We start from the raw sequence: 11,489 nt of genomic DNA, 5'->3' as shown, positions 1-11,489 counted from the left end.
ATAAGAGCTGGAAATAGGGAACCCAGGAGAGATAAGCCCCTCAGGACCATACCAGGAGGGGAAGGGAAAGTGGAGGGAGAAAGGGGGAACCAATCACAAGATCTACCTATAACCCCCTTCCCCGGGTGATGAACCACAGCAAAGTGGGTAAAGGGAGACATCAGTCAGTATAAGACAGGAAAAAATAATAATTTATAAATTATCAAGGGTTTGTGAGGGAGACAAGGAGGGGGGAAAATGAGGAGCTGATATCAAGGAAGAGCTCACATAAAATGTTTTGAGAATGATGGCAACAAAGGTGCAAATGTGCTTGACACCATGGATGCATGTATGGATTGTGATGAGTTGTATGAGCCCCCAATAAAAGGATTTATTAAAGTAGAAAGAGGTGTAAAACCACTGGCTTCAACCCACGTGGCTCCTCAGAGGAAATCTGCTCCTGCATCTGTTGCCCTTAAGTTGGCGTCCTCGCCTCGGCTGCCTGGCAGGTCCCCAGGCGAAGGCTTTGTCCCCAACAAGGCTGGCTGACCACCACGTGCCTCTCCCGCCACCCCCGTGCTTCCCAGACGAGTGGGCACTGTCCAGTAGGCTTGTTAGTGGGCAAAGGGAGGAAGATGAGAGCGACCCTCATACTGCTGATTAAGTGTCCGTCCTTGACACCCCTCCCCTCCCCCGTGTGCCCTTTGTGTCCAGAGGTGACTGGAAACGAGGTGAACAGGAGAGTCTGAGCCTCCTCAGCTGAGTTCCAGGCCCAAGCGGACCCACCAGCTGACCACGCTCCTGTCCAGAACGCCACGCCCTGCTCCTGGGGAGACAGCACGCGCCTGGCAGGAGCTCTCGGTCGCTTGTGCTACGGGGCAGTGCAGCAGGAGCACGTCCTGGAGCAGGAAGAAAAGCCGGCCGGGCTCGGGCACCAGGTGCCACGCTGCATGGGGCAGACGGACCAGAGCACCCAGACATCTGAGGTGGCCGCTCCGAGCATCTCCACCGGGAGCAGGGACTGGTAACATCCCCTGTGCCAGGTGTGCTGCTCTGACAGGATTTCCTGTTTGGGGAAGGCACTTTCTGAAGGGCCCCGTCGGTGTGAGACTGGCCAGGGCAGCAGCAGCCCACTGGCCGAGGTGATAGACGCCAAGGGAGAGTGAACGCCTCCTCCACGGTGGGCGAGCCCTGCCTCTCGCTGCACAGGAGGGCCCCCCAGTGTGCCCCAGCCCAGCTCCTTCGGCTTCCCCACACCACACACGAAGCACCGAGAGGAAGTTGCTTTAATCAAGGGGTGACGTCCTCAACCAGGGGACCTCACTCACTTTTGGTGGTGGGGCCTCACCCACCCCACACACGCCCTGAGGCTCCCGAGGAAGCAGGGAGCAGCCAAACAGCAAATACGGGCAGAAGCCAGGGGACGGGGACACCTGGAGTGGGGCACTGCCAAGCTGGGCAGGGAAGCTGAGTGGGGCAGCAAATTGATAGCCCTGATTCTGCCTGGGGCCGGCTGAGGGGAATCGGGCACAGCAAAGCCAGGTGCTACTCAGGAGATGAGGCGGCCGTGAAGCTGGTGCAGCTGCTCCTGGGTCAGCACCAGCCGGTGCCGCTGCCCGAGGCCCGCCGCACACGAGAAGGTCACTTTCCCCACGTAGACGGTGTCGTCCCGCTGCTCCTCCTTGGCCTGTTGGGGTGGGAGGGGCACAGGACCCCCGGTCAGCGGCTCCTTCGAGCTGTGGGCATGCTGGGCCTCTGAGCACGGAGACCAGGCAGCCCTGGGGAGTGTGGTTTCGGGCTTTCCAGGCGACGGCGACCACCCTTCAAGTTAGACGAGGCTGTCTGACAAGAGAGCCTGCGCCCTCACTGTGGAATCGGGAAGACGTTCGGATGGGGACTCCGAAGTCTGCACACAGCGGTGGCTGCGCTTGTGAGTCCGACCCGGAGAAGCCACAGGGTGCAACTGTGGCACCTGGGACTTTAGGAGCCCTTCACACGCGGCAAAAGGTCTTGCCCACCTCTGCCCACATGCCCTTACCCTGAGGAAGGCCGAGGATGGGAATGTGGCAAAGTCCGTGGGGACGGTGGCTCCAGGGCGCTGAGAGACCGTCTCCTTGAAGACCTCCTCCTGAGGGGACAAGAGGCAGGGTTCACCGAGAGGACCCCACAGCCGGCGCTGCCCCCACCCCGTCCCACCCTGACCTCGGTTCTGAGAGACCGGAGGAACTCACGATCCCGACAACAAGCCGACCTCATCTCATTCTGCTGCCACCCACACTGAGCACCTCAGTCAAGGACCTGCCTCCCCTGCCAGCTCCTCCCCACGCGCCGGGCGGCAAGGACAGGGCAGGGCCTGGGGACAGCGTGGGCTCAGGGCTCCTGCAGGGAAGGCTCAGCAGGGAGCCCCACGTGGTGGGGAAGGGCAGGGGCCGAGCTGACCTTGAGCTTCTCGATGGTGTCACTCAGTCCCTTGAGCTGAGCCACCTGCTCCAGGAGCTGGGCAGACGGGCTTTTGGAAGCTGCGGGGGGAGAAGGCTGGTGAGACAGACCCACCTGGGCGTGGAAGGGCCGGGCGTGTTATCCCAGAGGTGGGCAGTCCCTACCGGGGCTGGTGCGCGTGATGTCCACCACGTGGGTGTGCGTGCTCAGCTGGTTCAGCGTCTCCAGCAGCTGGCTGGTCTTGCGATACAGTGCTCCTGCTGCCACCTCAGGGTCAGGGCCCTCGTGGGCTGGGAGGGGCACCTTGGCCACATGCAGGGGAGGCAGGGCCACTAAAGATGCCTTCATCTGGGCTCCCTGTTGAGAGAGAAGAGAGCAGTGAAGGAGAGCCGTCTACCATCAGAGGACGGCACGCCCCACCTCTCTGCGGGCCTCACCTTGAGGATGCTGTTCTCATGCTGCAGCTGGGAGAGGTGCAGCCTCAGGGCGGAGATCTGCTGCAGCAGCAGGGGCGAGTCTTTCACCGGCCCCCCCGGGCCTGGCACGGACCCAGGAGCCTGTCCGGGGGCTCCTGCTGTGGGACCCAAGGCCAACATCAACAGCTCTGGCCCCGAGGGGGAAAGCGGGCCCTCACTCTTGCCCGCCTCGGCCTCCCCAGCAACCACTTCTGGCACCGCCCCCTACCCCTCCCCCCTCCCCCCGTGGGAGTCTACCTCGCTGCTGCTCTTCTGTGCGTGAGAAGCCCATGGGGAAGCAGGGAGAGGAGAGAGGAGTTAGAGGGACGGGGCAGCGAGAACACACATCATCCAGGAGCCCCCTGCCCTGCTCATCCTACCGCCTTCGCCAACAAGACCCCTCCTCTGCCCATCCTTAGGGAGAGAGCAGATGCATGGCCCTGTGGCAGGGGAGCTGTGGGGAGGAGCAGCACTGACTGGATTTGAGGGAGGAAGCTGGTGGCCCGAGGCAGCACTGGCCCTTCTACCTCACACGGCCCTCTGTGAAGGGCAGAGCGCACTGTGGACACGCCAGGGTTCCCCCAGCAAAGAGCAGGCGAGGCCGCACACAGCCCGCCATCGTTTTTCCCCACAGCTCTGAGGCCACAGCCCCACCTCGGAGGGCCGTCAGAGCTGCTGTTGGTGGCTGGGCCTGCGCCATAGACAAGGGTCATTTTGGCAATTCTACGATGGGCCACAGAGCCGTCTACAGCCAGGGAATGCTCAGCCCTGCTTGAGATCAAGACGCACTGGTGCTGGGCTTTCATGAGGAAAGGGGCCCAGGTGAGGCCAGCTGGCCAGACCCCAGAACAACAGGGGTGGTCCAGAGACCCTACAGGATTCATTCTGAGGCAAGCAGTCTATACTTCTGGAGGTGGGAAGGGCAAGTCAGAAAGCAACGGACAAAACCCTCAGTGCATGGCAGGGAGGAAGTAAGCCGGTCAAGGATCTGGGGAGAGAAAGGCTAGCAGTCAGCAAAGGACCAGGCCAGGAGTCCTGTCCACACCGGCCCAGGCAAAGCCCTGGGCACAAACCTAAAACTGGGCTGAAACTGGGAGAGTTTGAAGAGGTGAGCGCTGGGGTTCCTTGGCCCCGGTGGAATGGAGCACAGGGAAGCCAGGGGAACCCCAGGTGGAAACGCCGAGGTAGGCAAGGGGCAGCCCAGCTGCAGACCCCCAGGGACATGGCTCTCGGGTCCGCTTCCCCGTCATCTTGAGCTTCCCAACCAGCAGCACTGCCCTGCCACGGTCAGAGGCACAGAATGAGCCTGAGCAAGCACCTTCTGGCTGCACCCCCAGAGATGAAGGTGGGGCTGGAGGGCAGGGAGGAGGCGGCAGAAGTCAACCCGAGGCCAGGGCCTCAGGACACGCACTCTCCTCTAGGCCGGTGCCACCTATCCCTCATGCTCACCGCCAGCAATGCCAGAGACGAGGGTGGCGATGCCCGAGGGCGGGGCCCCACGGAGGCCCTCGATGGTCCGCTTCGACTGGCTGTTCAGCCGCTGCTTGAGTTCCGCTTTCTCGGCCTCCAGCTGGTCGATGTCGGCCTGCAGCGCGTCCATCGTCTCTTCAAACTCTCTGTGAAGGAAGCCTGGCTTAGCCGGCGTCCCTCCTGTACGCCCACCTGCCTGTCCCCAGCAGGGCGGGGCCGTGGCATCAGTCCCCCTGGGGGGCTGGTCAGGAGGCAGAGGTGGGTGGCTGGCTCGGGGGCGGTGCCTGACTTCTCCTTCTTGCGCAGCAGAGCCTGCGTCTCGTCCAGCCGCGTCTGCACTTTCTCGGCCCGCTCGTCGGCATCCTTGGCCGCGCTGTCCAGCTTCTTCTCCAGCAGGCTGAGCCGCACATTGGCCTCACTCAGTTCTTCTCCCTGGAAAAGAGCAGAGCGCTCCAAGCTCCCTCACATCCTCCAGCGGGGCTCAGCTGCCCAGAACGCCTCCCCTTCGCTCCCAACACCCCCTCAGTCCTCTTGCTGGCCCTTACCGCCCCAGCCCATTTCCTGCGCCTCCCTCCCTCTCTCACCTTGATCTTGAGTGACTTCTTCAGCTCCTTGATAACCGTCTCCCGATCTTCAAGCTTCAAGCCCAGCCCTTCAGCATCCGTGATCTCGGCACGAAGGGCCGCCGCCCGCAGCTCCACGGGGGGAGGCTGGGGTGGGGTGGGGTACACAGCATGGGTGAGAGGGGAGACTGCCAGTGCTGCCCCTTTCTAGAGACTTGGCCCCAGGGCTGCTTGCTCTTGCCTGAGGCCAGCCAGCACTGTCCACTCTGCCCTCCCGCTCCCCAGCGGCCTGTCCATGGGGCTCCAGCCCACCTTGCTGGGGGGCCGCTCTGCGTCGTACTCCCCCTCCTGCATGGCCGTGGCCAGCTTGTTCATGGTGCTGATGAGGATGCTGCAGGACTGGCGTAGGCACTCGTAGGGGCTGCTGGATGAGCTCCCGTAGATCTGCAGACCCGAGGGAAGGAGGGAGGGAAGAGGGTGGTCCCAGGTGCCCATGCCCACATCCCCCCTACCCCGTCTGCCCACCCTGGACCCACCTGCTCGCTGGCTTTGAACGCCACCTCCTCCAAGGCAGCGACAGGAAGCCCCTCGGTCTCTGCCAGCGGGGCAACGAGCTGGGCGGCCGCAGCTGCCACCTCCTGTAGCACAGCCACCACCCACGTCAGGTGCTTCCTGCCGTCCAGCAGTGTATCCGAGACCTGGCAACGAGCCAGTGTGAGGGGACATGCCGCGCCTGCCCCCAGCTCCCCGCCTGCCCCACGCGTAGCCCTGAACCTGTGTCCCGAAGGCCAGTGCAGTTGGGATCCCGGGAGCATCCGTGCCCGGCATGCGCCTGCGGATCTTCTTGCAGAACTGGCGGATGTCACTGCATGATGTCTCCAGGTCCCGGAGCAGGAGGGCGATGTCGGACGCCTCCTGCCCACCCTACTCAGGGGACAGGAGGCAGAAGAGGAGCCCCGTCAGCAGGAGAGGAGAGGGGTGGGACTGGGGACGAGGAGAGACGACAGATTCAAAGAGGTCTGGGTTTATCTCACTTGCAGAAAGGCGCGCAGTCGCCCCACCTCCACACTCATGCAGTCCAGGGCACTCTGGGTGAACTGTGGACAGAAGTACGTGGTCATCAGCCCCCAGGACAAGCCCATCGGCTCCATCCCCGTCTCTAAGAAGTCCCTGCCCTCTGCTGACCCTAAGCCGAGTGGGCTCACTGGTTCCCCTGATCTGGCCTGGGTGGGCCTGCCCTGGTCCATATACTGCACCTTGATGTGGTCAGCCAGTTGCTGGGTGCAGTCCTCAGGCTGGTCAGCCAGGTGGATGCTGTAGAGATGCTGAGGACAACCAAGCAGACAGCCTTTAGGTCCTAGGAGACGGGGGAGTTCTTCCCAAACCACAACACGAGCCCTGTCTTCCTGGGGCTCTGGGGACACGAGGGCATGAGGGCCCCAGGCAGTTACACTACATGGCAAGTTCATCTAAGAGCACGCCACGCCACACAGGATGCAGAACCCGTGGGAGGCACAGTCCTGAATAGGCTGGCAACAGCCCCCTCCCCATGCCCGCGCCCCCCAAACCCCAGGGCTTCGTTCCCTCCCAGGTGTGCGCAGACCTGGTAGTACTTGATGGCCTTGGTGAGAGGCTCTACGTTGACGGTCTCGTCCAGCTGATCCTTGTGCAAGAGCTCGATGAGGAAGTCCAGGGAGCGCTCGTGGGCACTCATCTCAGGGTAAAGGGTGCCCACCTTCTTATACACGTCCACACCACACTGGGCGAGGGCGCTGGGGGCCAGAGAAGGGCTCTGTAAGGCCCCGGGCAGCCTAGACACAGGCACCGCCAGCACAGCCCTGGCGCGGGGTGGGGTCAGGGGACACTCACTGCTCGTAGCGGTGCAGAGTGGCCTGCAGCAGGCTCAGCGAGTACACCAGGCCTGCAGCAAAGCTGAGCTGCTCCCCCGCGGCTCCTCGCAGTCCCGGCCGCTCGGAGCAGTTCTCACTAAGTTCAAACTTCTCCTGGGCCTGTTTCCGGATCAACTCTGCCTGTGGGATTCATCAAGCACCAGAGCCTTGGAGCCAGAAAGCCCAGGCCTGGGGGACACAGACGCAGAAATGCAGGACGCAGAGCCTAACAAGCAGGCACGGGGCTGGACACGTGGGCGAGCAGACAGACCGGCTCTTCGTTATAGAAGGACTGGCTTGGGAAAGGGAAACCAGTGTGCTTCCTAGGGTCTGGGGTTGGGGGTCCAGGGGCAGGGAGTGACCAGGAGGTGTGGCCAGTGGCACCAAACACTTTCCTGCCTTCAAGATGTTGCTTTGACCCTTCTCCCACCCTCGAGGACACCACCCTGCCAACTGCCGCCCCGTAACTCCCAGCCACCAGCCAAGAGCCACGTCTTCCTCCCTCCCTTCCTTCCCAGTCTAGCTCATTTAGATGCCCACCTGTGTGCCCACTAAGAAGCCACCTCTCCTTCACAGCACACATTAGCAACGTGACGCACACCCAACGTGTGGGCAGGAGAGCTGAACCACTGCCTCCCAGCAGCCTCCCCGCTGCCTGTCTCAGGTTTCCGGCGAACTTGTGATGAAGCGGCTGTACCTTGCAGATGAGGCGGGGCATGAGCAGCAGCACCAGGACACAGTCATGGTCCCCACCTGGCCGCAGAAAGCTGTCGGGCATGAAGGCTGTCAGCAGGGACATATGCCGGTTGGCCTGGGCCACCTCCATCTGCCTCAACTCCATCTCAATTGCCTGTGACACAGAGAGAAAGCAGGACTCTCAGTCTAAGTGGAGAAATCCCCAGACCCACCAGGGGCCACAGAGTCAAGTTCCCCAAATCACTTCATAAAGCACCTCTGCCCCGAGACGCCTGAAGTCGAGAGCCCCACACCAGGGCCAGCCCATCCCTTGGCCCTCAGGCCCTCCACTCTCCCCACCTTAGCATGGGCCTTGGTCTCAGCAAACTTGATCTTGAAGTCAAAGGTCTCCGGAGGAGGCTGCTGCTGCCTCTCCACGGATGCTTCCTGCTGGTTTGTCAGCTCCCGATTCACATCCTGGGAGTAGTGACAGCAGTGAGATGACAACGGGGGCCCCTGGGAGCCCTAGGGGTGATCGTGGGTGCAGAGGAAAGGGCAGGAGGGCACCTGTAGGTGGGCAGTCAGCTGGCGGTACTTCTTGATGGTTTGCTGGTAGTCTGCAACTGTCTCCTGGGCTGCCTCTACACGCTTCTGGGCCTCCCGCACCCGGGCCCCGGCCATGTCCAGCTGTTCCCGCAGCTCCAGTTCTGTCTCGCGGGCATTCTCCTGCAGCTCATCATTCATCTCATTCATCGCTTCCTGGGGGGTCACCAGGTAGTTGGGGTAAAGAAAAGGTAGGGTCTGGGTGGCAGGACCAGGTGGGTCTACTTACCACACACACACACCTTGCTCAAACACTAGGGGACACAGGTCAGTGTGTCTCTCAGCAAGACCCTTCTAAACACCTTCCCTTCCAACATCAGCAACGCAGACCCCCGCCGTCAGGGCCGGAAGCTCCTCTCTTACCAAGTCCCCCACGGTCTCCCTCAACTCCCGCACTTTCTCCTCCAGATTCAGGTTCCTGTCTGTCAGCATCTCCACCATCTCCTCGGCACCCAGCGCAGCATCCACCTGCAACACGGGAGCCGGGCGTGGAGGAAGGTGGCCAGGAAGTGTCTGGCAGGAGGTGGTGTCCGGCAGGAGGTGGTGACCGAGAGGAGGTGTGTGGGGGGCTCAGGGAGAGGGGCTGGGCGCCGCACCTGCTCCTTGAGCTCATCAATGGTGCTCTCCGCCTGGCTCAGCTCCTCCTGCAGCCGTTCCCGCTGCTGCCTCACCACTTCCAACTCCTGGTTCTTCTTTTCCATAAGTTTCTGGAGCTTCACGTGCTCCTGCTTCTCCGAAGAAGAAAGGTCCCGCATCCTGGAGGGAGGGGAGAGCATGTGGGGGACGCCCCGGAAGCCAAGGAGGTGAGACAGCTCCGGAGCCAAGCGGTGCAGCAGGCCCACCTCACGAGGGCGTCCTTCAGGCGGGCGTTCTGCTCCTCGAGCTGCTTCAGCTGGTAGCTGGACGCGGCCCCGTCTGAGCCTGGGGAAGACCACGGACACTTTCACACCTGGCCCCGGCCCCTGGGCCCAGCCGGCCCCAGTCCTTTCCTTTACCCTTCTCCTCAATCTCGGCCTTGAGGATCTCCAGGTCGGTGGTGAGCTCGTCCACACGCTCCTTCAGCGCCTCCACCTCCTGCTGCAGGGACTCGGCCCGCTCTTCAGCCATCTCCTTGTCGAGCGTGGCCATCTCGATGGCGTCCGCCGTGTCGGCCATCTCCTCCATGTACCGCTCCTTGGCCTCCAGAGCCTCCTTGGCTTCCTGGGGACGGGGCGAGGTTGGTGTGGGGCCAGGCCCGGAGAGGCACCAGCAGCCTTTCTCCTGGAGGGCCTAGCTCCCGCCCCACTTGGTGTCTTCCCTGGACCTCTCGGCCCTACCAGTCCCTCGCTCCGTCCCCAGCCCACCTTGCGCGCCTCCTTGAGGCGCCTCTGCAGGTCTGCCTGCTGCTCCTGCATCTTGCTCTTCCATTCCTGCACCTGCTCCAGCTGGATCTTGTGCTTCTCCAGCTCTTTCAGCTTCGCTTTGTCTTCTGCCCGTTTCAGGCGCAGCGTCTCTAGCTTCTCCTCCAAGTCCCGCACCTGGGCCCGCAGCCCTTCCTCCTCCTGTGAAGGGGAGGACTCCCGGTCTGTACACAGGGCAGAGCTGGAGCAGAATGTGTGCAAAGCCTGCCCAGCCCCAGGGTCGGAAGCAAGTGGGATTCACACATCCAAGAGAGCACAACACAAAACACTGGGGATCCGGATCCAGGGCAGCCTGCCCATGGCAGGAGAGCCACCTGCTGGGTCCCCTCCCTTCCCGGTCCTCTTCTGTGTGCGTCTCCCCACGCCTGGCAATCCCGAAACCTCAGCCAGGGTCCAGGCCCCCTTTGCGTCTCAGTTCTCCCTCATCCTCAGTCCCAATCCTTACCTTAGAGGGGGATGGAAGTGGGGGCGCTGCTCCAGGAGAGGTGAGGGCCGGCGTAGGGATGATGGGTGCTGCCAGCGGGGTCTGAGCTGGGGTGCTAGGCTCACTGCTGCTCAGCTCACCCGCAGATGCCGAGCCAGAGGGGCCCAGGGAGCTACTGGCCCCCGCAACCCCAGTGCTGGCTGGGCGGGTGGGCTACCAGGGACGGCAGGGCAGACCAGAAAGAGGTGATGAAGGGAGGAGGGAGAACAGGAATGTGGCAAAGGGAGGCAGGAAGGAGGCCCCAAAGTGCAACGAGAACAGAGGGGCAGTGAAGGGAGGGACAGGGAGGAAGGACAAGGACAGGAGAGGGCGGGGGGAGACAGAGATTATAAGGCACTCCTTTTGGCACTGACCCCACATTCCTCCAGCTCTGCACTCCCCCCTCAGAGCAGGGCCAGTGCCCGCCTCCCCACAACTCTGCTCCCTGACCCACTTGTGATCCTTCCAGCATTTTCTGAATACGCCCAGTCCATCTTGTCCTGGGGCTGGGGGGCCCTCCCCCTAAAGGGACAAGTGCCCCAGTATCATTCCCAGAGAGAAAGAGGGGCTGGAGTTTGTTCCCAGCAAAGGCAGGGCTAAACTGGCCATGGGTGTGGTCAGGTTCGCTACCCAGCTAGGAGTCAGGCTCGGGCTCCTCAGACCATCCCTATCAGGACCTCCACCAGTAAAGAGGCTAGCACGGAAGCTGTATCTCCCTTCTCTGGCCCCCCACTTTGAAAGGTCTTCCCACCTTCTGGGACTCGGAGCGCTCCCTCCTCTATCACCAGACAGATGGCCGTGAGAAGTACCGACACTCCGCAGCAGGACAGCAGAGCCGCCCTGCAAGGTCAGTACAGCCAACCCCCTGCCACCTCCTTCCCCCAAGACAAAGGGACTCACACCAGTCCTGACCTCCCAGCTGCCGCTAGAGGCTGTGGGTCGTAGACAGGCCTGCCAGCGCTCTCTGGTCATGCAGACAGAGCCTGCAGCTTTCCAGGGGTGCTGCCCGGCACCATGTGCCATGCACAGACACCCCCCAATTCCTCACGCCTTGGCACTTTACCATTTCTTCTCTGTTTCGCTTCTAATCCCTGACTGCAAACTAGTCATAATTCCCTTCTTTGAGAAAGTCTGCCTTAGTCAGTCACAGCCTCCTTCATCTCTCTTTCACACCCATGCCACTGGCTCAGCCAAGCCCTGAGCACCTCAAGTCATTTCCCCAGGAGGGGCTTGTGACCATTTCCAGTACGTGTGTACACACACACACACACACTCCCGCCCCACCACCACCCAAGAGAGCCCAGGAGACAGAGTGACCGACTTTCCCTTGCTCAGACACATGCACACGCGCGTGCATGGACCTGCGATGCTGTGTGCACGGGGCAGTGGCTTGCACCGAGGCTGGTTTCTCCTCACCTTGGGCCGCCGAGTGGTGGTCTGGACAGGCAACAGGAGCCAGAGGAGGAGGGTAGTCAGGGAAAAAGAAAAGAGGCAGGAAGACACAGCAAAAGGGGCAGCAGTGAGAGCAGAAGTGGGAACAGAAACGAGGCTCC

General features: G+C 62.1%; 1 protein-coding gene across 8 annotated transcripts in view; it reads right to left on the bottom strand.

Annotated features, from left to right (window-relative positions):
* Positions 1 to 1,247: 1,247 nt before the first annotated feature.
* DCTN1 (dynactin subunit 1) overlaps positions 1,248 to 11,489 on the bottom strand; it is a 15,003-nt gene continuing 4,761 nt past the window's right edge. For 3 of the 8 annotated variants that reach the window (XM_045286729.1, XM_004696103.2, XM_045286725.1), the window contains 25 exons: positions 9,919 to 10,110; positions 9,417 to 9,614; positions 9,069 to 9,273; positions 8,916 to 8,994; positions 8,670 to 8,829; positions 8,437 to 8,541; positions 8,038 to 8,229; positions 7,831 to 7,947; positions 7,493 to 7,645; positions 6,776 to 6,936; positions 6,510 to 6,678; positions 6,163 to 6,231; positions 5,941 to 6,003; positions 5,681 to 5,830; positions 5,443 to 5,604; positions 5,219 to 5,350; positions 4,928 to 5,053; positions 4,633 to 4,775; positions 4,323 to 4,489; positions 3,132 to 3,146; positions 2,856 to 2,992; positions 2,583 to 2,775; positions 2,419 to 2,498; positions 2,018 to 2,107; positions 1,248 to 1,666 (listed from right to left, as the gene is read on the bottom strand). In XM_045286729.1, the coding sequence (XP_045142664.1) occupies positions 1,529 to 1,666; positions 2,018 to 2,107; positions 2,419 to 2,498; positions 2,583 to 2,775; positions 2,856 to 2,992; positions 3,132 to 3,146; positions 4,323 to 4,489; positions 4,633 to 4,775; positions 4,928 to 5,053; positions 5,219 to 5,350; positions 5,443 to 5,604; positions 5,681 to 5,830; positions 5,941 to 6,003; positions 6,163 to 6,231; positions 6,510 to 6,678; positions 6,776 to 6,936; positions 7,493 to 7,645; positions 7,831 to 7,947; positions 8,038 to 8,229; positions 8,437 to 8,541; positions 8,670 to 8,829; positions 8,916 to 8,994; positions 9,069 to 9,273; positions 9,417 to 9,614; positions 9,919 to 10,110 (3,396 nt within the window). In that variant the 3' untranslated portion in view covers positions 1,248 to 1,528. Of the gene's footprint in view, positions 1,667 to 2,017; positions 2,108 to 2,418; positions 2,499 to 2,582; positions 2,776 to 2,855; positions 2,993 to 3,131; positions 3,147 to 4,322; positions 4,490 to 4,632; positions 4,776 to 4,927; positions 5,054 to 5,218; positions 5,351 to 5,442; positions 5,605 to 5,680; positions 5,831 to 5,940; positions 6,004 to 6,162; positions 6,232 to 6,509; positions 6,679 to 6,775; positions 6,937 to 7,492; positions 7,646 to 7,830; positions 7,948 to 8,037; positions 8,230 to 8,436; positions 8,542 to 8,669; positions 8,830 to 8,915; positions 8,995 to 9,068; positions 9,274 to 9,416; positions 9,615 to 9,918; positions 10,111 to 11,352 lie in introns of all 8 variants that reach the window. The other 5 variants (XM_004696104.2, XM_045286727.1, XM_045286726.1 and 2 more) reach the window with 4 other exon arrangements.

This window comes from Echinops telfairi, unplaced genomic scaffold (assembly GCF_000313985.2).
Source record: "Echinops telfairi isolate 266 unplaced genomic scaffold, ASM31398v2 ScPeMD7_9;HRSCAF=40, whole genome shotgun sequence".
Taxonomy (NCBI): Eukaryota; Metazoa; Chordata; class Mammalia; order Afrosoricida; family Tenrecidae; genus Echinops; species Echinops telfairi.
The sequence above is the reverse complement of the archived record's forward strand: the minus strand, read 5'-3'. Positions and strand labels throughout refer to the sequence as shown.